Source organism: Hippopotamus amphibius, chromosome 11 (assembly GCF_030028045.1).
Source record: "Hippopotamus amphibius kiboko isolate mHipAmp2 chromosome 11, mHipAmp2.hap2, whole genome shotgun sequence".
Classification (NCBI taxonomy): Eukaryota; Metazoa; Chordata; class Mammalia; order Artiodactyla; family Hippopotamidae; genus Hippopotamus; species Hippopotamus amphibius.
In genome coordinates, this window is record NC_080196.1 from 26,366,395 (window position 1) to 26,392,550 (window position 26,156).

Genomic DNA, 26,156 nt, shown 5'->3' on the forward strand with positions numbered 1-26,156 from the left:
AATCAACACTTACTTAAGCCTCCTATTTTGACAGTATAGTCACTCAGCCTTTAAAGCTAGAAGGGAAGGAAAGCTGCCTCCAGGATAAGTATGATTTGTACGTATTTTAGGGGCAGAACTACACTGTTCCGGTTTACAATACAAAACTACTGCTAAACATCTGGGGCGGAGAATTAAGCCATACATAAAACAAACACTTTCAAGTACTCCTGTTTGGGTTTTTAACCTTTCACTGTGGCTACAGTTCTCCAAGGAGAGTAGAAAGGAGAAAAGGGGAGAAGTGAATACGAATCTTACAATGAATTCCCCAGCAGTCTCGGGCTGTGACTGGGGTGGGGGGTGTCTCCCTGTGTGCGTGTGGGTGTGTGCAGGGGTGTGTGATGCAGGAGCCAGTGGGAAGCATGTGTCTGATCGTCAGAGGCACTGCCGCTGGGGGAGGTCTGGGTCTGGTTCCCCCACATGTGTTTCATAAGCCAAGGCAAAGGTTTTATAACTAGGATGGTAGATGGTACTATCATTGCTTTTACGCCTGACAGCCTGTGAAATGCTTACAACTCCTTTTTTGCTTCTTTTCTGTCCTGTTCTAGAGCGAAGGCAGTTTAATTAGCCTCCGAGATGGAGATTGCGGGCCTGGAGGCAGGGGCAGTCACAGGAGAGGGCCCCGCACCCTGCTCAGCTCTGTGTTCCAGGGACAAAGCCGCAGCAAGCTGTCAGGTGTCTCAGAGCGAACCGCTTACCTTCCCCTACTTGGTAGATGTTAGAGCCATTTCCTTAAGGCTTTTGCAGAGTTTATTATTACATGTAGCAATATTCTAGAGAGAAAATATTTAAGACTATTAAATCTTATAGAACTTTAGTATCAGCCTTATATGTTTCTCAAGCCCTAGAGATATAATTACAGCTTCATAATTGTGCCTCTCCAACAGGTAATTCCGTGGTAAAAAAGGGGAAGAAAAGTGCTGGGTAAATTGCCGCCAAGTGCATGTGGCTGGATTTGGGGGGTTCTAAAAGCATTGTAATAGGAAGTACGTATTTTCCTCCAAGACAGCTTGGTGAAGACACTGAGGAGTGTCTAAGCCCTGAATAGAGAGATTTAGGAAATATACAGAGGAGGAAACTAACATGTTTAAACCACAGTTGAGTACATAGAGAAGCAATGGATAAGGGGGCAATAATCCTTAACTTAAATCACGTTTTTAAAAATAGACCCATATCAGATATTCCCGAGTTGAGAACAAGCCCTAGTATCCACATTAGAAGATATTTATTTTTGATTTTGTCTTTTTTTTTTTCCCTGTACTTACATAAACCCATCAGGAATACCCTTCTAACATATCCTTTGTCAAGGTTTAAATTTAATTTCAGGTACCAGTTTTTCTCTTTTTTAGCTTAGTATTTATGGTCCAGTGAATATTGAAACAGGGCAGTCATGGGGTTTTACAACAGAACAAACTGAGGGGATCGTGAGGCCAGCTAGGCCCCTCATTTCAGGGAGACGTCCCAAGAGTTGGAGCCGTGTGGTCACACGATTGGCATGGTCACAGTGATTAGCCCTTATTTACCCTCCTCCTTATCTACGTATTTGGGTCTGTAAAGAATCTTAAAAATAATACGTAGCCATTGACATTTTTGTTTGTTTAATCCTGTGGTATGAGTTCGCAGCTGCCTTGGCAGAATTCTAGGTTAATATAAATAAAATTGACTCTTGCAAGGAGACAAGAGATATCTGGAAAGTGGGAGATAAAAAAGGAAATGAGAGAGGAGTCACTGAAGCTTTACAACGACTAGAAGAAGGAAAATAACTCAATGACTGCCTGAAAACTGTGACACTGAGTTTAAGGTATAGAAGGAACTTGGTCATAGCTTATGCATTTGGTAGAAAGAAAGTTAAAAAGAGAGACGTGGCTTTATTATCTCATGAACTTGGTCTTTATTTCTGGAAAAGAGGTCATAGATCCCTGAAGAGAAGGATGTGTGAGCGGGGGTATGTTTTAGATTAGGAGGAGAATACTTCATGGCAAGCCTTTTTTCATTTATTAAATTAGGTGTTGTCTAAGATCACAGTCAGTGGTAAAGGCTCAGAAATAACACGTCAAGTTGTAAAAGAGAAACAACTTAGTTTGCGTTAGTTACTCAGCTTTGTAAAACTGTGTCCTCATAGCAAACATAAAAATCTTTCTTGCCTTTCTACCCACCCACCCCCCACCCTCCCCCAGATCCAGGGCACCTTTCATCTGAATGGAAGCCCCACTGTGTTTTCAGACGATCCACGTGTCCCCAGGCTTCAGAATCCCCGCCCACCTGATGCCAGATTGTGGCTTTTGCCTCATCCTGCAGGGTGTGCCCAGGCTGGACTCAGGTTTCCCCTGGCTCACCCAGTAGGATAACTCCTTAGTTAACATGTCAGATACTCAGGTGGCTGCTCTGTCCTGACCTGGAACTTTTTTTGGTGTGTCTGCCCTGCTCCTGGCCTCTGGCCTCTCGTCACCAAAGCAGGGAAAATCTAATGGCTTGGTTTCTCACAGTCTGGAGGGGAGCGTCCCCGTGCAGGGATCGCGGGGCTCAGCAGTAGCAGTGGGAAGCAGGATTAGCACACACGGCACGCAGACCTTGAACTTGAATGGAGAGAACTGCTGGCTGCCCTCCATAGCAGCCTGCCTCAGTGCCCCATCCACGCAAACCCCCAAAACCAGGTTCTTCCTTTCTTTGGGTCTCTGTCCGCTAGAAACTCCACTTCCTTCAGACCTAAGCCTGTCTTAAAACTGTGACACTGAGTTTGACAGTCCCTGTCTTCTTTCTGAGAGCCCGTCTCAAGATCCGTTCCTCTGTGACGTCTTGAGGGGGCTTGGCTCTAGAGCAGTGATCCCAGCCTCTCCTGCCTCCCCGTGGCCCCATGGAGCCTGATGCCTTCTCTCTCATCACAGTGCCCCCAGGGATGAGCCCTCCAGCCTTGGGTCCCTCACGTGCACCTCACTGGCTGTGGTTACAATGTTCCTTCCACATCTTTTCCATCTCGTTGTTAACGTGGCTCCAGCATGAAGACAGAAAAAACGTGGCTCCAGCGTTAAGACAGAAAAAAGCAAATGCCAGAACCACGTTTTACTTTATTTAAACAAAGATAAATCACAGATTACAAACAAGATTATTTTTTTGAGTGTTTGTTTATTCCCTTGCAGTTACAACTGTGTGTTGTAAAGTGGTGTGAGAAAATTCAGTGAAATGAATCAAACATTCTGAACATTTAAAATGTAATTTTAGAGAATGATTGGTAGCTAACTGGATAGGTGATCTGAATTGGCATAGATTCAAAACTTATTTTTCCTTTCCCTTTGCAGTTTTTACTTAAAATTGTAAGTCTGAAACTACTTCAGAATATGGAAAATAAAATCATAGAAATATTATCTTTATATATGTACCTGACATATATTGACATTACTGCTTTAAATTTTTTGTTTAAAAAGGAAAACATGACAAAAATGCACCTAAAGTACAGCCCCTTCTCAGAACTTTCTTCTGAAGTTCATGTTTCTTTTCTGGATATGTTTTTATACTTCTGCTAAGTATGTATGTATATGTGACAACTTACAAGATATTCTGAGACAATTCTTTAAACTTACGTAAGTGGTATATGGTTTATACTCTTTCAAATAGCTTTTTTTAGTCAGCATTATATTTTGAGAATATATGTTGAGTCTTACAGATTTCATACATTAGTTTTAACTTCTCAGTAGTATTTCAGTGTTAGAATTTATTATGCTATTTTATCCGTATTTCTTTGGGTGGACATGCACATTGTTTCCAATTTAACAATGTTGCATTGAGATCCTTGGAGAATTATCTCCCAACACTGTCTTTCTCCTTTGCAGAAACTTCACTCTTATTTTGCATTTTGCATTTTTTTCATGTATTACAGAAACAAAATTTTGTTATTTTCCTAATTATTCTCCAAGGCAGCAATTCTCATGTGCTCTACTAGCACATGAGAGGTAAAAGCTTTTGCAGTTAAGAAGGAATTAAAAATATGTTTTTTTCTTTTTCTTTTTTTTAATCTTTATTGGAGTATAATTGCTTTACAGTATTGTGTCAGTTTCTGCTGTACAACAAAGTGAAAGAGCCACATGTATACATATATCCCCATATCCCCTCCCTCTTGAGCCTCCCTCCCAACCTCCCTATCCCACCCCTTTAAGACTTCACAAAGTATCAAGCTGGTCTCCCTGTGCTCATGTTTTTTTCTTGATCAAAAACCTCCCCTGCCCAAAAACAGCATTGCATTGAATGTTCTTGGACATGTCCTCTTGTGCAAATGTGATTTATTTATTTATTTAGGCCAGGTGTACACTTAGGAGTTAATGACTGAATCTTGACACTCTTGTCTTTTAGTGGGGAAATTCTAATCCATTTTCATTTAGTGTAATTGTTATTTTGGAATAATTTCTAGTGTGTGTGTGTGTGTGTGTTTTCTCTTTGCTCTTTTTTTCTTCCTTTCCTTCTTTCTGTTGAATTTTTTTTTCATTTTACTGATTTAAAAGTTAGTTCTCTTATTTACTAATTACCTATAAGTTTTTAACATGCACCCTTGACTTAATAAAGTCTAAAGTGAATTAATATTTCTACTCCTGAACAATACAAGGACCATAGAAGATCTGGGCCCTGATGCCCCATCTTCCATGTTACTGTTGGCAAGTGTTTCATTCCACCTCTTTCTGAGGTCCTAAACCGTCATCATCACAGTCTGTGCTTACTGATTTTCTTTGCACACTGTGCATCTGTGAAATCCATTCATTCCTTTGAGGTTCAGTTTTCTTCTGAAGTAATTCCTTTTCTGTAAACTCTTAGTCTCTGTTTGAGCATCATTTATTTGTCTTTATGCTTGAATAGTATTTTAGCAGGGTGTAGAATTCTCAATTAGCAGTCATTTTCCCCCCAGCACTTTGCAGATTTATTTCAGAGAAGTCTGCCACAGTCACTTTTTTGTTCATTTTGTAGGTAATCTTTTTCTTTCCAGATAATTCTAAAATTGTCTAAGAATAAAACAGAGTGTGCCTAGATAGTAACCCACTGTTATTTATCTTAGGATTGTGTGCATCCAAGCTGAGAATTTACATGTTTCTTAATTCAGAAAAGTCCTCAGGCATCATCTCCTCAACGCTCCCTCCTCCTCCATCTGCTCTGTCTGGAGCTCCTATTAGACATGTGTTGGACGTTCTCACCCCTACGTATTCTCTCTCGTGTTTTTTGCATCTTCTCTCCTGCATTCCTCTAACTCACTCGTATTTTCAATTATGTCTAATCTGCCATTTCAGCCATTTTTAGTTTCAGTTACTATACATCTTTTATTTCTAAAAATTCACTGCTTGTTGTGTTTTTTCACTTCATAACATGGAAACATTGTTTTCTTTCCCTCCATAGTTAGATATAACTGTGCTCTCAAACTTAACTATTTGCTGTATTGCTATTTAAAAATATTCTTTACAAGGTTTTCTTTCAGCTATATCTGTGAGGTCATGCCACTGGGAATAATTATTATATCTATGTTATTTATTTCTTTTTTGGCTGTACCCTGCAGCATGTGGGATCTTAGTTCCCTAACCAGGGATCGAACCCGCGCCCCCTGCATTGGAAGCACGGCATCTTAACATGGACCGCTAGGGAAGTGCCTATGTTAAATTTCTTTACCGCTTTAAAAACAAAAACAGGACAGTTCATTGGGTGTCCTGTGTAAGCATCCCAAGCTAGTACTGCTGGGGTCGTCTCAGGTGTCTGCCCCAAATAAAAGAGATTTTTCAAAGGACTTGAATGTAAACTCACTTCCTCTTTTCTGAATTATTTTTTTAGAGGAAGCCTCACCTTAAAGTTAGGCATCTGTGGTGTTGGAGTTTCTTTGGTGTTTCATGTAGCATTTCTGCATTGTGTTAACCGTGAGGGCAGTGGTTCTGCATTTGTTCGATTTGCTGCATTGCCAGAATCAAAAATCAGTCGTTTTTTTCTTTGAATCTTCTCTTGAAGATTTCTAATGCTGCTTTATAAGGAAGATGAAAGAAATAGAGCATTTGATGGGAAGGGTGTTTTGCTTGTGCTTTCCACCCTCTCTGTAATTGTGGAGACGTCTCCCCAGGCACCTGACAGCACTGCCTCCGAGCTCTGGCTTTGAAGGTCCTCGATAGAGCCACAGAGCAGTTGCTCTGGAAACATTATATTCTAAACAATCTTGTTTTTCTTTCCCTTCAGGCTTTCTTAAAATAGATATGTTATTGTGGGGAAAAATAGGATTTGGAAAAACACTTAAAAGGCCTGGCAAGTAATTATTGAGTTTTACTTAAAGATGATTTTGTTTACCCAAATACTTTGAAAAAGACATTTAGTACTGTTCTGCTTTTCCCCATTGAACAGAGGTGTAGAGAAGTTGAAACTCTGGTGAGATTAATACTTGCAGGAAAGGCCTGACTGTTGCCTGAAACACTTCTCACTCACAGTCCACTTAGCACTGAAATTCCTTGCTCAGAAAGAAACTTCTCTCAGGGAACAGAAGCAGCACCTCAGTTACTTGCCCGTCCATTTACCTGGCACTGCCCTGAGAGAACGCCTTTGGTGGGCAGATGGAGAGAAGGGTTCAGCCCAGACAGCCTTCCTCTCAGCCACACACCCAGGGGATGGGGAAGGAATGCCTTCCAGTAGAGAGGACGCTTTGGTGTTGGTCCGGAGCCAGGCCTGAATCCTCTAAACTGACCCTGCAGACCTTGGTAACAGCCTTGCAGCTGGTGTAACAAGGAACCAGTCTAAAAACCCTTAACTAAAGCAGCCTTAGTTTGGAAAGCAGGAGTCAGTAGAGAAACTCTCTTTAAATTATGCAGAGCACACTCCAGTGGGGCTTCTGTATACAGTAGGAGCAACACCAGTGCAGACCTAGTCATGAACCTTCAGGTGCGAGGGCAGAAAGAGCAGACATTTGCCTGGAATCATAGCCACGACTTACACAGTGCCTGCCTTATGCCAGGTACTCGGTTCACTCACTCAGTGTTCATCACGCTGTCACTGTCCCCTTTCTGCAGAGGCAGAGCCCCAGGTGGACCTGGGATTCATGTCTGTGCTTCAGGTCATTGTGCATCACTGCCTCACAACACACTCTCAGCTTGGGTTTTCTCTCCCAGCCACCAGCAGCCCCATAAAATATAAAATGAGTGTTCCTTGTGGGGTGTGTGGAAGCAGCCTACCAGAAACCACCTCTCAGGAGGCTGAACCGTGAGAGAAAAGGACTGCCAGCATAAGAGGACAGGCCCAGGGTTGAAGGAAGAATGCCAGACATACCTGTGTCAGGCTGGGCTGAGGACAAGCTGTTTCTTTGTGCTTTGTTCTGAAGCCTTCTCTAGTGTACAGAGCCCGTCCTTATGACGGAACCAAGAGTACTGCAGTCAGCTGTAACCCAAGGGTGTTCCTGGTCCTAAGTGGAAAAAAACACTTTCGGAGGTCACGGATATGAAATTATCTTAATGGGCATCCTTCAGCGCTGGACAGGAAAGATTTAAAATTCCAAATCACGTGCTTTGACTTGACCCTGTTCCATAGTGGACACTGTCAAGATTGGCCAGCTAAACCCTGGAGGAAGAGGTACTTTTAATTTGGGAGTAGCTGATGGTTCATTTGAAACCAAACATCTGCTGAAGATAAAGATACAGCGAAAGGTCTGCTTTTCCATAGAATTCTTCATGGGTAGAGTATCTCCATTGTGTTCTTACTAAAGACTCAAAAATAGACAAAAGAAGGTCAGAGGAGCTTGGAAGTGCTGTTAGAGATTGCATTTGGACCGAGGGTCAGGATTCTTGGGTGCTGGTCCCAGCAGTGCCACCGAGAAGCTGTGACTTTGGACCACCGCATCACTACTCATCTCTGTTTCCTTAATAAAAACATGAACTTGCACCAGGTCTAAAAAGTACGCACCTGGGAAATCACACAGGAACAGTCAAATCTGCGAAGATGTCAACCTCATACACTTTCAGTGATGTTGCTTATTAGCAAAGTCCCTCAGGTCCTGGGATGGTTGAATTTCAGCATAGACAGTATCTGCTGTTGTTAGCTTTCATTCCACTTCTGTTTAGAGGGAAATAACCACACAGCTCATCAAACCCTCATCACTGAATCCGTTACCCCTTTTGGAAAGGGGTCATCATCTTACTCTGACATCTTAGGTTGTTGGGGGGTGAATGAATGATAAGGGCCACACAAGATGCCATTTTTCTGCTGAAAGTGTTTCAAATGACCTTGTTTCTTGAAATGCTTTGGTAGTGTTCCAGAAAGTGCCGTGAAAGTGGTTATCATGCCACAGGGTATACCTCATCTGTGGTTAAATTGTGGTATTTAGATGAGAAAAGTCAGCTCTCACCTAGAAAGTCAACTAGAGATGATTCACTGCGTGAACTACATCATCCAGACCCAGCTGTGATATTCACCTCAGTGTTCTTCTTTAAATGAGAAGAGGCATGAAACCACCTTCGGTTATTGAGTTTGTCTCATGAGGAGAGAAGAAAGCTTCTAGCTGGGCTTTAATTGTAGCTCTGCACATGCCTCTGGCTTAACTCAAGTTTGTTTTACTCCAAAGAAGCGGTGGTTTGTAGCAGTGCTGTGTATGTGTTGATTACCTGGGAAAAGCGAGGTGTAAGGTACCTAGTGCTCCCTTGGTTGCTCTTGGGAGTAGCCGATGGAATCAGGAGCAGGGGAGGTGGTGGCCAGTTGCTGGCTTTGGCCTGCTTTTCTGTTGGAGCACAGCCCTGCCCTCTCGAGGTGATTCCCAGAAGTCAAAGTAGAGCCCTGCCCTCACTTCCAGTGCCTCACCTTTGGCCCTCCTCCTGGGCCCTCACGCTGGCTGCAGTGTGATGAATTTCCAGGGTCAGCCCAGAGCAGCTCTTGGAAAGAAGCCAGGCCAGGCGGGAGCACCGTCTCCTCTGAGGCCCTCCTCTCGGGCTGGAGGGAAGGCCGGGCTTGGCTCTGAGAGCCTCCAGGGTCTGTTATTCAGACATGTCATTTCCTTCTGACGGGAATGGAGAGAGCAGGACCCTGATAATGGCCACTTTAGGGAGGGTGGCTGAGAGGCTTGGGTGAATAAACTTGAACTCAAGTGCTTGATCCTTATGTATTAAATTATCCTATTCCCTTTGAAGCTAAGGATGTATAAGAATTAAGCTTTCCATGTCACCAGTATGACATTTGGTGAGGACTGGTTTTCATCTTGGAAACAGAAGCCTTTTTTTCCCCCCTGCAAGTAAAACATTAGGCCTGAATTTAAGGGACAAGAGGCAGCACCTTGAACTCTTTGTTGTCAGTTGAGCAAATATTTGTTGAGCATCTCTTGTGTGTGAGTCCCCATCCCCTCTCCATCCCGGTCCTAGAGCTTAGAGGAGCTTAAGACAGAGCCAGTGAAGGTCTTAAAGGAGCGTATGAGCAAACAGATTTAAGTCATGGCTGGCTAGGCTCAGAGGCAGGAGACCGGGCTTCAGCCGGAGTGCTCAAAGGAGCAGTCATGAAAAAGAATTTTGGCTGACCTTTGAAAGATGAATAGAATTTTGAGAGCTGGAAATGGGGGTGCATGGGTACAGAGAGCATTGCAGTTGAAAAGGGTAAAGTAATGGTTGTTTCCAACAGTTGCCTGTGCTTATCCTCTATACCTGGTTGGGTGAGATAAGCATTATTTACATACATCATCTCGTTAACTTCTCATGGCGGCCTGAACAAGCGAGAGTATTGTTTTTTATCCTGTTTGAGGAGTGAGGAAACTGAAGCCTAAAGACCTGCCATCTGTTTCTGTAAACAGTTTTACTGGTTTGCTGTTTTATAGTATTTTTAAGTACCCCCTCCCATCTCCCCGCCCCCGTGATATAAAAGAACTACAAGTTTCTATTTTTAAGGGAAGGCTTCTGTGAACAGAGATTTTATATTCTCTTCCATTGTATTTGAAATTTTTTTTCCCCTTCTTACTGCCAAGGGGCAAAACGCATGCGCTTACAGGGGATGCCCAGAAGTGGTGATGAGTTTGCTTTGAAGTATCCATACTGTCTCTCCTAGTTGCTCCTGTGATCAGAAACATGGATTCATGAAACAGCCAGCTGGGCTCAAGCAGTGGGAGTTTCTAGAAGGGAAACAGAGTTTGCACGTGGAGAAGGTATCTCACCTGAAAGAGGATCACACCTGTGATCTAGGCTTCTTTATCTCCATCCTTTAATCCAGTGGAGTTTCAAAAAGTTCTTTTTCTGTACCCTGCAGCCACAGAAGATAATTTATGAGTTCCCTCATGGGGTAGAAGGAAGGGCAGCAAAGAACATTGTGCCAAGATGACCTCTCTCCCCACTCAGGCTTCCACCCCAGCCGTGGCATGTGTGCACATGCACGCATGCACACACACACAGTCCACTTCAGATTCAGGCTTTGTGTCTTGATTGTTGGGACTTCTCATAGGTCTGCATGCATTGTGCTTAACTGACGTGACTTTAGAAAGGGGGAGACCAGAAACATAATATACCTTCCAATAAATTACCAGAAACATAATATACCTTCCAATAAATTACCTGGTTTTTCAAAGGTAGTATAGTGTAGCTTATATGTAGTCTGTTTTCAAAAATTCTTAACATAGTAACTGTAGAAAATTAAAACAGAACCTTTGGAAATAATTTAATCCAGCCTCATCGTCCTACAGTTAAAAAAGACCAAGGCCTAAAGGTATTAGCTGGTGTGCCCCAGGTTGCTAACGAGCCCTGGCACTTCTTCCTAATCCTGGGTTCTTTTTGTCATAAAATGATGTGCTGGTCTATGGCCGTGAAAACCATGTTAGCGCGTAAAGAAGTTAGTAGAAGGGAAACTAGATTGAAGCAGGATGTTGAGTGTGAGTACAGTGGCTACACTGGCTGCTGGCTTTTATCTCAAAGGTCAGACTGGATGGACGTTTAACCATTTGTCTTCAGACCCTTGTGATCACTTGATGTTCTCAAGGGCATCTGTGTGCCCCCCACCCCCAGCCAAATTCTGTTGGAGGACAGTGCAGGGGGGGTGGTCGGTGAGGGGTTCTAAAGTCCCGTATCTCAGTTACATCTTTCTTGCGGCACTGGTAGGCAAACCATTTCTTCATGAATCAGGTAGCATGAAACCAGTGGTTCCCACTCCTAGTTGCACACTGGAATTGCTTTGAGAGCTTCTGGTTTAATGGTCCGGGGGAGGCCAGGCATTAGTCATTTTTAAAAGCTCCCCTGGTCAGCCTGTCATACAGCTGGAATGGGAACCACAGTTTAAAGCCAGCAATTCAATCAGCGGCATCAAAAGTCACCTGTGAAACAACCTGTTCTCACACCACGGAGCTTCACGCCCAGAAATTTCTGATTCGGTAGGTCTGGGGTTGGGCCTACGATTTTGTACTTCTAGCAAATTCCTGGGTGCTCCTGGGTGATGCTGCTGCTGGGTCAGGACCACGCTTTGTAAACCGCAGTATGAGATTCTCTAGGGTTTTGACTCTGAAGGTCTGGGCGAAGCTCAGGTATTTGCATGTCTTTTGAGTTCCCACGTGCTGCTGGCACAGCTGGACTGGGGAACACGTTGAGAACTTACACTTGGAGGCCCACTGGCTGGTTCCTTGTGTTGGATCTCTGGATGAGCTCAAGCACAAGGCAGACCACCTCTGATTTCTCCTCCCATGGCCCCACTTGACCACCAGAGGGAGAGCCACCAGGAGTACTTGAGGAGGCCAAGGGTTCAGGAGGAGGCAGTGAGCTGCAGTCTACATGGAGAAAGGCGCATCTCGTGGGTATCTCTCTGGCTGAAACATAGTGGACAGACGGGCAAGGACATGCACGGGGTGGTCAGATCACATCTTCCCTCTGGACCATCGGAGCAGGTCCTTAGGTTCCCCCCCGGCCAGGCGTCATCCTCGTGTGTGGGGGAGGCAGCTGAAGTCCTCACGGAGAACTGGCGACCCTGCAGCTCTGGGCCCCTCGTCCGGGATCCTTGCTGAGGCACCATAGTGTCTGCTCTGCTGCAGGTGAATTCGGATTCATGGATCCGGAGATGACACAGCAACAGGAAATAGTGAAGAGGCTGAGGTTGGACTCAGTTGCCCCAGGCCTGCAGCACGAGGGCTCTAGACCAGCATTAGGATCTTCTGGGAACCTGCTAGAAGTGGGAATTCTTGGGCCTCACCCCAGACCTGCTAGACCAGAAACGTCCCACCAGCAATCTGCCTCTCGGTGTGCCCTTGAGGTGACTTTGGTCCTACACACTCAGGTTTGAGAAAGCCTGGCTTAAGGGAAGCCTGATTGTGAAAGCCTGTGGCTTCCCCCAAGGCCGTGGCAGGACGCGAGCCCAGGATTGGATCACTTTGGCCTCAGAATTGTCGAGGTGCTTGTGACGCCCGGGAGAGTTGAGGGTTCTGGAGAGAGGCAGCCTGGCAAAGCAGGGCCTGTGGGGGCGGCAGCCTGCAGCGGCTCTGGACCTGCCCCTTGTGAAATTGAGTCTCTAGTCATTTAAAGCACCCCCCTGGTTCACACACCCCTGTCATTATGGTTTTTTCCCCCAGAGCAAACTTGCCTCAGTACAGTCCAAGGTCCATCTGCGCAGATTCTTAAATGAATGAAGTTTAATTGAATAGGGCTTTCCTGGTTCCGATTTTGTTGGTGATTGGCTTTTTTTCTCTTTTTTTTTCCCCCCAGTTAGTGACGGGAGTATGGGAAGGCCAGTACAACTTCTTTTGTCAGGGCACACGCAGTGGAGGAGAAGCAGACATGAAGGTATTGTCTCTCTCTCGTTTTCTTTTCTTTTTTTCCAAATAAATTGTTCAAAAGACAAGGTGGCTGTTCAGGTAATCCCTGTGGACATTTTTGAAAGAACTTTAAAAGCAGTATGTGTACGTAGTATGAAAACTTAAGAGCACGAAAAGTATAGAATGGAAACTAAAATCTCCCTCTCTGTGAAAGTAAGTCCTATTAACAACTTCCAGGGAAAAAAACATGCATACATTTATCAGTATTTGTGCTCTATTTATATCAACAGGATCTTAAGGTTGATGTCTTAAGTGCTTGAATCATTCCTCTAAGTGGTCTCTGAGTGTGGTCTGTAGGTTCCAGTCTCCACTCTGGAGTGTCTTTTGGGTTTTGTTTTTAACAAAACGCTGCAGTCTACTTTCAGCGTGGCAGTCATTTCCTTAGAGCCCCTGTGTGGCACATTTAGTTGGGCAGGACCTGGTGCTGGACGCCCTGATTCCTTTCCGCCTCTGCCTCGTGTCCTGTCACCTGCCCCACGCCAGCCCCTGAAATCAGAGGCACCTTTCATGTGGTTTTCCTCCTCCGATGGCTCTGCAGGCTTCTTCCAGAGGGAACAGGCAGCCTGTAGGGGTTTGTCAGAGTCATGAAGGGTGTCTTTGGACCTTTTAGAGCGTTCCTTGTCTTCACTCTCCCCCACCCCCTGGTGTTCTGGTTAAAGGCACTGCAGTGACTAATGTTGGTGGGGCCAGGGGGCGGTGGGATCCTAGGGTGGGCGCAGAATCCAGAAGACGCTGACGGCCCCTTCCTCCTAGATCATCCGCGTGCTCTGGTGGTACTACTTCTCCAAGCTCATCGAGTTCATGGATACCTTCTTCTTCATCCTGCGCAAGAACAACCACCAGATCACGGTCCTGCACGTGTACCACCACGCCTCCATGCTCAACATCTGGTGGTTCGTGATGAACTGGGTCCCCTGTGGCCATTGTGAGTCTGGCATCCTTGGGGACAGGTGTGAGCGGAGAGTCTAGGTTGAAACTGAGGCTTTCAGAAAAGGTGCTGTTTGCGTAGATTTCTAGGTCCAGCCCTTGACCGTGGTGTCCAGGTTGCCTTCAGTGATAGTTTGCATGGCCTGTGCACTCAGCAAGCGGACAGAACCTTTTTCTAGTTTGGCACACGTCCTGTGCTGATTTGGCAAAGATGAGGGAAAGACCAGATTCCCAGCCTGGGACGCATGAAGAAATAGGACAGAGGTCTCTGTTCCAGGTTGTTCCTAATCCCTGTTTCCCCATAATTTGGAAGATGTTTGACTGACAGGGACAGCCCAGGAAGATGGAATCACACCATGGACTGGGCGCCAGAGAACAGCCTTTAGCTGTGGTCCCTCAGGGCATCTGCACATATCTGATTTGGTGACCCTCACGTTCCTGAAGCGTTGTTTAGCTGGGCAGCTTCTGTGAAAGGCACCAACATTTGAAGTAAATTCTCTAAGAAGGATGTGGAAAGCTTGGGTCTGACGTGTCCTCTAATTTCCAGAGATTAAGGTGTCCCGATCAGGTTCAGCCCCAGGAGTTCTAACATGTCCCAGTCAAAATTCCTGTCATCCATCACCGACAGATTTGACCAGCACCCCCCGAGTCTATTCACTTACGTTTTTCTGCAGGATAGCGCCACCCTTGATTAACTTGGCCCACCAGGACTCACGTAGCGGACTTTAGAACCAGAAGGGACTTTCCAAGTGCAGCTCCTTCTGGTTTGGGAGAACCCTGAGATGACAGAAGGGTGACAGAGCTCGCACCTCACGGCTGTGGGCCACCCGACTTAACTTTGTAATAGAAACGGCACCTCCCCACAGTGGAAGAGGACTTTAAATGTCAGAGGTCTCGCAGGATGACAGATCATCACCAGCCCCAACTGGCCGATGAGAAACAACAAGTGAATGGACGTGACTCGTCCAAGGTCACACGGCCAGTTACTGTCCTAACCCAGCCTGGTGTGTCTGACTGCACGGGGGAATGCTGGTAGCTTTGCTTAGTTGCTTCCTGTAGAGGTGGAGGACAGAGAGTCTGAAAACAGACCTCATGGTCTTACTGGAAATTATACATCATAGCATACATAATGGGTCTCTCATCGCTAAGGACCTAGGCTCTGGACTCTATTGATAAGAATATACGGCCTCCATACTGCAGTCCTGGGGAATAATTAGGAGGTGGCTTCAAAGGCCCGTCCAGACCTCAGCAAGTGGGTAGAGACAGCCAGCTTTGAATGTCCCGCCCATCAGCTGTCTTCCCCAAGTCTTCAGTGCAGCAATCAGGGGCACTTGGGCAGCTGCCTCTGGGAGTTGATGGGGGCCTGGCCATGAAACCTTGAGGTGCCAGAGCAGGGCAGGTGGTCTCCTGACTCCTGTGTTGGATGCCCATCTGGTACCTGCATCTGACCCTGGGCTTAAAGCACCGTGACGACCGCCTGCCCTGGTGGAGGTTGGATTCTGATAGCGTGCCCGTGCAGTGCCAGCTTGCTGCTGCGGTGTCTGCCAGCCCCTGTTCAAAAACACCCCCTTTTTTTTTTTTGAATTTAAAAGGAATCTTGGATTTTTTTTGTTACCTGTTATGTGTAAAACATTGACGCATCCTTCTCCCCAATTCCCTCTGTTCCTGCAGCTTATTTTGGTGCCACACTGAACAGCTTCATCCATGTCCTCATGTACTCGTACTACGGTCTGTCTTCCGTCCCTTCCATGAGGCCGTACCTCTGGTGGAAGAAGTACATCACGCAGGGGCAGCTGGTGAGTGACGTGGCCTCTTTCCCCCGGGACGTGCTGCGTGGGGGGGCACTGAGCTCTCCCTGGGGTGCTCTTGCTGCCCTCCTGGCGTCACTGTTGTCTGTCAGCACCTAAGAGGTGCCTTTTCCATCCTCTCCCTCAATCCAGTTAAACTTCTTGAAATGGGCAGAGCAGGGAATTCTGTTCATTTCAATCGATGGAGAGACAGTGTCCGTGGGCGTGCAGCTAGTTGAAGTATGGAACAAGGACGGGATCTAATTCTCTGACTTCAAGTTCAGCCCTTTGTTCTTAGTGTGTGCACAAAGGCTGTGTGCGTGTACATGTTCTCTAATAATAATCTGAATCCAGGGTGAGATCTGTGTATCCGGAAGTGTCGGGATTTGCCGGGAGGACACGAGCCTAGGGTGCTAGTCGCTTATTAGGCAGCAAGGATGCAGGTGCCAGGCCACCTCTCAGCCCATGTGGTGGCGAGGACGGTACTGCTGCGCCACGGCTGACGGCCCCCTTCCTGGGCCCCTGTGCCAGGGCCACCCGGCAGCTGTCTGCCCTTGGTGGTTATTTCCCACAGTCCTTTATAAAGCTTTTCCTCCGTCGTCGGTATATTATACACCCTGTTCCTCTCCCCTCCTGATTTCTTTCATAAACAAATTATTAACACTGTCACTACACGTGTTAAAATGCTGGCATTTGTTGAGTTTACTACGTCCCGGGCACTCACGTCAAGTGAGCAGTTTTACGTGGATTATTCCAGTAGCCTGATTCATGTAATATCCCTGTTGTATTAGATGAGGGCACGGAGGCAGTAGGCCAGAGCTAGCTGGCCTGTTGATGTTAGATATTGAATTCTTAGCCCTGGCCTTGCCTTATTAACACGTTTATTTCTGAGGAAACCAAACTGATTCAGATCCCTCTGAGTCAGTTGTGATTTTTCAATATTGAAAAATAACCTTCTGGGGAAAAAACACCTCTTTGCCGGCTGCTGGACAGTCCTTGTTCATTTTCTCCTCACCCACCTGTGAGGAAGGATGATTGTTCTTCACCCTCCTTGTTACACTTGAGGAGAAGTGACGCACAGGTCGCTTTGCTCCGCGCAGCGCGGCTCTGCAGATGCAGGATTTAGAACAGCCTGGAGAGTCAGTCTCCCACTGGGCTCTGCCTTTCGAGGTGGAAGATTGCACCCAGTTTGCCTAGATTTATTCTATGCGCCACGTCTAGTTACTTCTCAGACTAGAATACTTAACCTTAAAAAAGGAAACAGACAAAAATGAAAAAGTTCCCTACGTAGAAACCCTGAAAGGTGGGCCCGAGATCCGGTGGGCAGAGCCCCGTCCTGCACTGTTACTCCTTAAAGACGCCCCTTCAGCATCCACACCTATCTTAACCCCTTCTCCCTGTTTTCCCAGGCTGTTCCCCTGCTTCTCAAGGTTTACTTATCAGAATTAAGCCATGCAGTTAGCATTGTATCCCTATAAGAGCGTGAGTCTACTAGTCTCAGCCTTCACTAAACCAGAAGGTCCACAGACAAGGATGGGGAAAGTGTCCCGTGGGATTGCACCTCCTGCAGTGAGGTCCCTGGTCCCTCTAAACATACACCCCACACCCATCCTTCCTTTACAAAGAAAACAAAAAACAAAAAATGTTGTATCTCCTATACTGTATTCCTGAAGAGAGTGTGTGTAAAGGGAGGTTTTTAAACACGTTTTCCTTTTTTGCCTCCAGCCTTATTGAGATATAATTCACATATAATATTTTATAAGTTTAAGGTGTGTAACGTGATGATTTGATTTATGTGTATGTTGTGACGTCTACTCTCAGCAGCTTCTAAACAGACAGCACAGTGTTGCTGGCTCTTCCCCAAGCTTTAGAGCAGGTGGTTTTGGTAGTTGGAAGGGGAGGAGTGTGTACCTAAGGCATATGTATGACTAGTTTGGGATATGGTGAGTATATGCACTGTGTTTCTGAAATGATCTCTGTACCTACAGAAAGGTTAGTAAGTGTCCATTCCCAAACTCGGGGGCCGGTGGGGGCGTGGTGCGAGGTAGAACGCACGCCGGGCATTCGCCTTGACCGCGGGCCGCGGCCCTGGCTCAGCTGTGTCTCCTCCCGGCAGCTGCAGTTTGTGCTGACCATCATCCAGACCAGCTGCGGGGTCATCTGGCCGTGCGCCTTCCCTCTCGGTTGGTTGTATTTCCAGATCGGATACATGATTTCTCTGATCGTCCTCTTCACCAACTTCTATATTCAGGTAAATCTCACTCTTCTCTGGTGGTTGGGATTTGGGGTCCTTGCAGCCAGCACCCTCATCCGTTCCTTTCATGGGGAGCCCCTGCCTTGGCGGGTTGGGGTGGGGGAGGGGTGGTCACTGCCAGTGTAGGAGGTGCTGGAGTCTGTGGAGGCCTCCGGAGTTCTGGGTCTTTGGCGAGGAAGGCTCGGGGTCCCTGCGGAAAAGCAGAGCTGTCCAGCAGGCCCCTTACCGCTCCCCTCGTGGCCACTGCAGACACAGCATAGATGAGTCTCAACCCCAGGTCTCTCGACCCCACTGCCCTCAGCTTCGGAGCTACATTAAAAATCTGAAGAAATTTCCATCACCAACTCTAGCTACAAATAGAAATCCCCACCTTTTGTCCCGGTTTTCTTACACTTTCTCTCCCCGATGCTCAGGTTAGGGGGTGCTTGTCGTTCCCAAGTGCATGCTGTGATATAGGTTTTTGCTCACGGAAGGGTCTATATAGGGCACATTACCCCCGCCTGACCTCCCGTGGCCACTGTCGACTCCCCGGCCTCCCGTCATCGCTGGGTCTCGTGTGTTCGTGCTCCGTGAGCAGGGCCTGGTTCTGGGCAGGCATAGGGGGTGGTCAGGAGCAAGGACAGAGGCCATGATGCAGAGGCAGTAAAGCCAGGTCACATGGAGCACGTGACCGTGTTTGCCTCTCCCCGCACCCCCTGCAGACAGACTCTTTTCCCCAGACACACCCAGGCTGGCGGTGTTGAGTTGCGTTCACATCCTGCTGTACTGGTGGTTGATGCTGCACTTTGGGGCAATCACCAGGTCCAAGGGAAGTTAAAGAATCAGTCCTTGCAAAGCTGAAGTCACACCTATTTTGACCGCCCTTCATGGCAGAGCACTTTGTATATAAAGGGCCAAAATAGATGCTAAAGTCATGAGGCAGTTTTGAAGGCAGAGGATGTGAGTGACAGAAGGTACCACAGCAGGAGCATGGAAGGACAGGGCTGAGTGAAGTGTAAATTGTATTTTCTCTCTAACTCGCAAATAAGAGTCATACAGTGAGTCTGTGTCTCACTGAACTTACCCAGGCTGAGCCTCAAGAAATGGAACAGTGATTGAAACCAGTGGCAAAAAAAAAAAAAAAAAAAAGTTTTCCTGGTCACTTGACTGAAGATGTTGTTTCTTGATACGATAGCACTGGTCCCTAAAGGCTCCCATCTGCCCTTGTGTGTTGCAGACCTACAACAAGAAGGGGGCCTCCCGGAGGAGAGAGCACCGGAAGGACCACCGGAACGGCTCCGTGGCCGCCGTGAACGGCCACACCAGCAGCTTTTCTTCCCTGGAAAGCAATGTGAAGCTGAGGAAGCCGCGGAAGGACTGAGGCCCGAGGGTGGACAGCCCCTGCGCCGCGTCATCTGATTGTAAGCACATAGGAATTGTGCCCAACGCTGGTTAACAGCTGCTGTAACTAGTCGGCCTACAGTAGTGTGACTCACGTAGGACCTCTTCCATCAGTTCCAAACCCTTAGAAAATGTAGACAGATTATCCAAGTAGGCATGAGATTTTTAACATTTCTGGGCTCTCACCGACCCCTGCGCTAGACTGTGGAGGGCGTGTTATTGTAGTACACGACACTGCTGTTGCCTTATTAGTTATAACATGATAGGTGCTGAATTGTGATTCACAGTTTATAACACTGTAATCCAAATTTTTTTTTTTTTACTGTAGATCATGCATGTGATTGTAAATTTGTATAATGTTGTTACAGTAGAGAAACACACATGCCTTAAAATTTAAAAAGCAGGGCCCAAAGCTTATTAGTTTAAATTAGGGTATGTTTCAAGTTTTTATTCATTTCTAACAGCTCCATTCAGAAAAATCAAAGACCGTGATTTATGAAACTATTGTGTGACACGTAATTTCAAGTGACTTGTACGTGTGAAATCGGCACCTTCAGTTTTGTAATATTGGCTTTAAATCAGGCAGGTTCAAATCTAGTGAAACAGTCAGTTTAACTTTTTAACAGATCTTATTTTTTTATTTTGAGTGCCACTATTAATAATGTAAAAAGGGAGGGGGTTCTAAAGCAGTCTTGGTGAAACAAATATATGTTCTTTGTCTTCAAGATTTTAGGAAGTGTATAGGATGAGTAGGCTGTTTTAAATTTCAGAAGTGCTGAGTGTTTTTATACAGGAAACAAAGCCCATTTTGCTTTCCACTTATGGGGGAAGATACATACTTTTCAAGAGAGATGACTGAATACTTACCATTTGACAGAGTCCCATAGATGAGCAGTGGGGAACGGGTTGCCAGGGTCCAAATTTGGACTGATTTCTGTACTGCTATCTGTTTTGACACAAACTTCCTTTGAAAATGTGCCTAGCATACCAAAATGAATAAGGTGGGGGTGGGGGGAGGACCGTAGAAAAATTTAAGGTAAAATTAAACAGATAGCTGCAGCGTGAGAGAACTAGGGAACTGGATAAAGATGGTTTGTTTAATGTAAATCTAATAGCACCTGTGTTTTTTTTTTTTCCCAGCTTCAAATCTAAAGATTTGTTTAGAAATACTTGTTTAAAACTATGACTGCTTATCATAAAATCATGTCTCACACCTTAGAGGCAGTGGTCAAACAGATAAGGACTGTTGCGTGTGTCATTTTAAAGTGTTGGAATTTAGCCTCTGAATACCTTCTCCATTAGAGGAAAAAAACATTCATTGAACCACTCATGACACATCTGAGAAGGTCATTGACAATGTATAAATGAATTGTCGGTTTGATATTTATGTAAATATCAGTTTATCATGCTTTAATTTTGCACATTCATATTACAGGGAGCCAGTTGGTTCTCTTAGTCTTGTGGGTTTTCTGTTTGGAAGGAGTCACAGCATCTGTTTACATTTACCTTATCAAATCTAGAATGTGTATATTTGTAAATGTATGTCTTCCTAGGTACTAGTTTGCGAATGTCTTTACATATTTCAATACAGAAACTATAACGTTCAATAGTGTGCTGTCAAAGTGTGCTTTAGCTCATCTGGATATACCCACAATGTTAAATAATGTCTAAACATTAATCATTAAAATGTTTTTGATTACCTGTGCTTGGTTTTACATTGTTCATATGCTGCTAATTCTGAAAGACTGGAGAAAAATCTGCTTTCTTCACCATCCAGGAACTCATCTAAATAGATGTAAATAATTCAGTTTGGAAGGTTATATTGTGGCTAAGCTCACATGAGGAGGGATCCCCACATTGTAAGGCACGGTGGTGGCTGCACCCCAATTCCTTCCTCTGGTCTTTCCCAGTTTCCCCACTAAAGGCCCCAGCTCTAAGCCCTCTTCTTTTTCCTCCCTCCCTTCCTTCCTCCCTCCCCTCCCCCAGGCTGTTAGAGTTACTTTCCTAGATCTAGACCAGAGGTCTGCACATTTTTTTCTGTAAAGAGCCAGATAGTACATGTTTTAGGCTTTGCAGTCCACAGTCTCTGTCCACACTGTTCAACTGCCTTTGGTAGAGCTCCAAAGCAACCACAGATAATATATAAGTGGGTGGACATGGCTGTGTTCCAGTAGAACTTTACTTGCTAAACAGGCCTGTGGCGATAGTTCCCTATGTCATTTTCTTTAACAAAGACCGTTTCACATCCCAGATCCTGCCCGGCCCGCTCCAGCCTCCCCATTCTGACTTACCAGGTCTGTCCACATCCATGATAGAAGTGAGGACACAGCCCCTCTTCCTTTCCTCCACTTCATACCACATGGTCACCAAGGCAGGCAGGACCCTGGCTTTGAGTGTGTTCTCCTTTGTCGATATCACCTTAAAAATGTCATCCGAAGCTGAATTTAGTATTGGGGATATCTGAGAAGTGCAGAGGACTGTTAGGGTTTGGTGATGAAGATTGCTTATGTCCTTGTCCTTCCTCTCTGAGTCCAGAACAAATTGAAAAGGCATCGAAGCCAGACTGGTGGAAATCAGAATAGCTCATCTGTCACTGAGAAGATTAAGTTGGTGACACGAAGACCACAGTAGGGCTCTCTGAATACCCTGGCTGATGACCCTGTAGACGTGCCACGGTCAGCACCAGCACACCGATGGTTGTGGCTGCTCCCAGGCTGTCGGTCTGGTGATGAACTGATTATTAAAATATTTTGAATATCGGCCCTGAAATTTACCCACCTTCAGCTACAAGCTCTGTTGCAGTGTCAGGTGCCCTGATGACGTTACTGTGCTCAGTAGTATCTCCCAGTCCTAGCAACGAGAAAGATGCCCTCCTCCCCTCTGAGAAGTGAGTGGGTAAGAGGGCTGAGCAAGGCCAGATGTGTTCCCACCCTTTTCTCTCGCCTGTACAGAAGGAGAAGGGCAAGTTCACGCACCCATATGGAAAAGGGAGGATTCCCTCTTGAGCAGCCTTGCCATTTATAGGAAGGGCAGTGTAGCCTAATGTGGGAAGCACCGCTTGGGGACCACATTGCCTGGTTGGAATCCTATCTGTATGACCTGTAGGCAAATTGCTTTAACTTGGCCTCAGTGTTCCATCTGCCAAATTGGAATAATGTACCTACGTTACAGGGTCATTATGAGGATTAAATAGATTAATATACAAAGCTCTTGGCACCACATCCAGCACAGCGTGAACTCTGTCCACCCCACTTGGTTCCTTAAAGGATCAGCTGTTGTTTTACTGTTACTTCCTTGTTAGTTGCTCTAACAATCCTATCAAAAAGGAGAGGAAGTTACTTGGGTAGGATACGTTGTTGAATCAAGAGTTGAAAAGAAACCAGCAACTTTGGAAGTCAAAACATGTATGACTATATTATTCCAGATTTTGTCAGAGTTTTACATTAAACTCACTATTTTGGAATTTCTGGAGTCGGCTTTACTTCCTTGTGGGAAAACAGGGCAGGTTCATCGATCTCTGGTCTGTTGCATTATCCCTCCAGATCCCTGACAGCAGTTCTGCGATCCCATCCGCAGACATGGGTGTATTTCATGTGAACTGATTTTAAACAGGTACCTCCCACCGTCCCCACGTCAGTCTGAGACTTCAAATACTAAGCAACTTCTCCTCTTCAGTATTAATTTTTTTTTTAGATTTCCTTTTTTTTTAAGAACTTTTATTGAGATATAATTGACATACAATAAACTGCATATATTTAAAGTGTACAATTTGATTTATTTTTCTTATTAGTAATGTATATATGGCAATCCCAGTTTCCCAGTTCATCCCACCCCAACTCCCCCCCCCCCCCCCCCCGCCACTTTCCCCGCTTGGTCTCCATATGTTTGTTTACATCTGTGTCTCTATTTCTGCCTTGCAAACTGGATGATTTATACCATTTTTCTAGGTTCCACATATATGTGTTAATATACAATATTTGTTTTTCTCTTTCTGACTCACTTCACTCTATATGACAGTCTCTAGGTCCATCCATGTCTTTACAAATGTCCAAGTTTTGTTCCTTTTTATGGCTGAGTAATATTCCATTGTATATATGTATCACATCTTCTTTATCTTCTTCAATTGACATTTAGGTTGCTTCCATGACCAGGCTGTTGTAAATAGTGCTGCAGTGAACATTGGGGTGCATGTGTCTGAGTTATGGTTTTCTCTGGGTATATTCCCAGTCGATATTAATTTGGAGGATATTGTCCTTGATGCAGAAGAGGGCAGCAAAATAGTGGTTGCTTTCATTTGCTTTCTGCTCTCATAGCGTCGTATCACCAGCCACTAATTCTCATTCCAGATATAGATTTAAAACATCTTTGTCGTCCTTGACATTTTTTTTTTTTATTTTAGGTCAGTTTTATTTAAAAACATATATAAATAGGCCAAATAACACTTAAGCCTGAGAGGGCTGCAATCTTTTCTAAGAACACAGTGGTCCAAAAAGACTAATACTTATTGCTGATGAAGCTCAGAATGTCGGCCCTCTACAAGCAGCAACACAATCACTAGCAAACATTTTATGGGCACCTTTTATGGGCATTAGAGATTCACAGAGGAACGGGTCACAGCCCTGCCCTCAAGGAGCTTACAGTGTAGCTGGTGAGACATGAAACATCCAAAACAGACACAGAGTCCACACATCTGTCACAACAAAAGCAATTACTGGCCTAAGTCTTCACATGTTTTAACAAATGAGGGATATGAACAAATATACACTACATCAAGTTTCAACCTGATATATCAAAAAAAAATTGTTTCTATTTATTCTTTTGTTCACTTACGTTTCAACTCAATTGAATTAAAAGAGGAAAGTGTAATTCCAAGCCAAATGTACCATAATGTTTGCTGTCCCAGATGAAGGGGTGGATTGTTCACGTCCTAGAATTTCTCCACAGCGCTACATCCAGAGGTCAAGTTCAGTAGTTCTGACTGCCAAACCGATGTACAAATTCAGACAGCGAGTAGGCGGCTCCCCATCCTACCTCAGGATCCATGCTGATAAAATCATTCAGGTTCATTTTGGAATCTCCAGTCTCAATGCAGGGATATGACGGAGGAGGTTCTCTCCAGTTCCCACTGGAGTCTTTCATGTGAGATTGGTCAGACGCAAAGTTCTTCAAATATGAATCTGCGCGGATCACTCTAAATTTCCTTCTGAACTGTGGATGGATGTCCTCGTCAGACTTAAAGGCATCTTCCACGTAAGTATCAAAAAGGGGCAGGGAAATGGCAGGACAGTGTCAAGATCATAAATGAAGCTCTGTCCTCCACTTGAAACATGAAGCAAGACAACATGGTAACCCCAGATTACAGGTCCATCTCCAGGTCTTGCCTGTTGCTTCCAGATAGGTATCATCTTCCTCTCATTAGATATGAAGACAGCATAACACTCTTCTAAAGGATACTGGTCGTGGTTTTTGATGTATTCACAGAGCTTCCAAATATTTTCTTCACAGTAGCAGCTGTTGTAGACGCAGGCGTCCCGCGGGGGGCTGGCCGGCTGGTAGTGGGCGGCGGCGGCGGCGGGGACGTCCCCTTCCATGGCGGGCCTGGGCACCAGCCTGAGGCGGACCGACTGGACCAGCCCCGAGGGCGTGCTTAGGCGGGAGGAGCCGACGCACAACTCGCACCGTCGCTTCGCAGGGCAGAGTGGGCGGAGCTCGAGGCCGCTGGTGGTGCCCCCGAGTGGTGGGGCCTGGGGCAGGGTAGGCGGGGCCTGGGCGAGCGAACGCGCAGAATCCCCGCGCAAGGAGCTTGAGACGCGCGTTGTGGATTCCTGGAGGGTGGAGCCGCGGCGAGGGCGTGGAGGGGTCAGTGGGGGCGGACGTCCCTTGACATTTTTATGCCCTTCATTTTCTTTCTTTTCCAACATATTTGTGGCACTCACCCAAAGCGAGAAGGTTCCCAGGCTGACTTTTGCCATGGTTTGTGTAGGATGTTGCACCTGGCTTATGGAAGAGGACTTGGGCTCTGGGGTGGGAGTTGTAGGAATAGGCAGAGTTGGGACCAGTGACCGGTGATGTAGTGGTGGCAGAGAGCCAGTCTTGGTGGTCGGTGGGTGTCCCCTTTCTCAGATCATCCAGACTCTCCTGAACGGTACCCTCTATTGCCTGTGTGTGTTTTTTTGTGTTGACCACCTGGTTCTCTGGGAGAATGCCTGGTGCAGAGGACTGAGTGAGGTGTATTGGGCAGACACGGATCTATGAGAAAAGACTTCCAGTCCCCAAAGGAGTCTTTTCTAGATTGGGACCAAACGTAACACACGGATGACTCCCGCGTGGGATGGTTTGTGGCGAGAGCATGAGATTGACATAAACCCTAAGAGTCCAGGAAAGAGAATTCTTCTAGCGGGGTGATTAAGAAGAGCTTCAGTTTGAACCTTCAAAGATGACCTGGATTTCAGTAGGTGGCGGCTGAAGGTCGCTGGGGAGACAGTATTCCAAGTTCAGGAAACAAGTACAGCAAATGAGTAGAAGGCTGGGACAGTGAGACACAACGCAATTCACCGAAGCAGTGGACGTGTGGGAGAAACTGCTTATTTTTAAAATAAGAGGTAAAGTGGGAGGAGGGTGTAATTTGGGTGTTCCCATTGATCAAGTGTGTACAATGTTGCTCAGAGTTCCCATAGCTCTTTCTCTGGAATTACAGCCTGCCTTCCTTCCTTCCTAGTAATTAGCCTTAAAAGAATCTCCCGCAGCTACACCTCCTGCCCAGATGCCCTCCCCCTCTCCTCCCTTCCCGGCAGAGCCAAGGAGGAACCCGAGGGTGATTGCAACAAGATTTGGCACTGGTGTCTTAGCTATAAACTGGTGGGAGTCACTTATCAGATGGGGCAGACTTAAAGGGGCCTCAGCCCTTCTGAAAATTCCTCCCAACCAAAGACGTGGCCTTGGAGGTGTGGAAACTTGGGGCACCCGAGGGTATGGATGGTGGGTAGGAGTCCATGTTGGCGTGTAAAAAAAAAAA

At 45.8% G+C, this 26,156-nt stretch overlaps 1 protein-coding gene and 1 pseudogene across 4 annotated transcripts in view; one reads left to right on the forward strand and one right to left on the reverse strand.

Annotated features, from left to right (window-relative positions):
• The window catches only part of ELOVL5 (ELOVL fatty acid elongase 5), a 66,796-nt gene extending 45,950 nt beyond the window's left edge, over nucleotides 1-20,846 (forward strand). For all 4 annotated transcript variants that reach the window (XM_057699504.1, XM_057699503.1, XM_057699502.1 and 1 more), the window contains 5 exons: nucleotides 12,684-12,761; nucleotides 13,547-13,718; nucleotides 15,392-15,516; nucleotides 17,624-17,758; nucleotides 18,978-20,846. In XM_057699504.1, the coding sequence (XP_057555487.1) occupies nucleotides 12,684-12,761; nucleotides 13,547-13,718; nucleotides 15,392-15,516; nucleotides 17,624-17,758; nucleotides 18,978-19,121 (654 nt within the window). In that variant the 3' untranslated portion in view covers nucleotides 19,122-20,846. The remainder of the gene's footprint in view (nucleotides 1-12,683; nucleotides 12,762-13,546; nucleotides 13,719-15,391; nucleotides 15,517-17,623; nucleotides 17,759-18,977) is intronic.
• A 2,883-nt stretch (nucleotides 20,847-23,729) lies between these two features.
• LOC130831816 (protein N-terminal glutamine amidohydrolase-like) lies at nucleotides 23,730-24,732 on the reverse strand (annotated as a pseudogene).
• Between the last annotated feature and the right edge of the window lie 1,424 nt (nucleotides 24,733-26,156).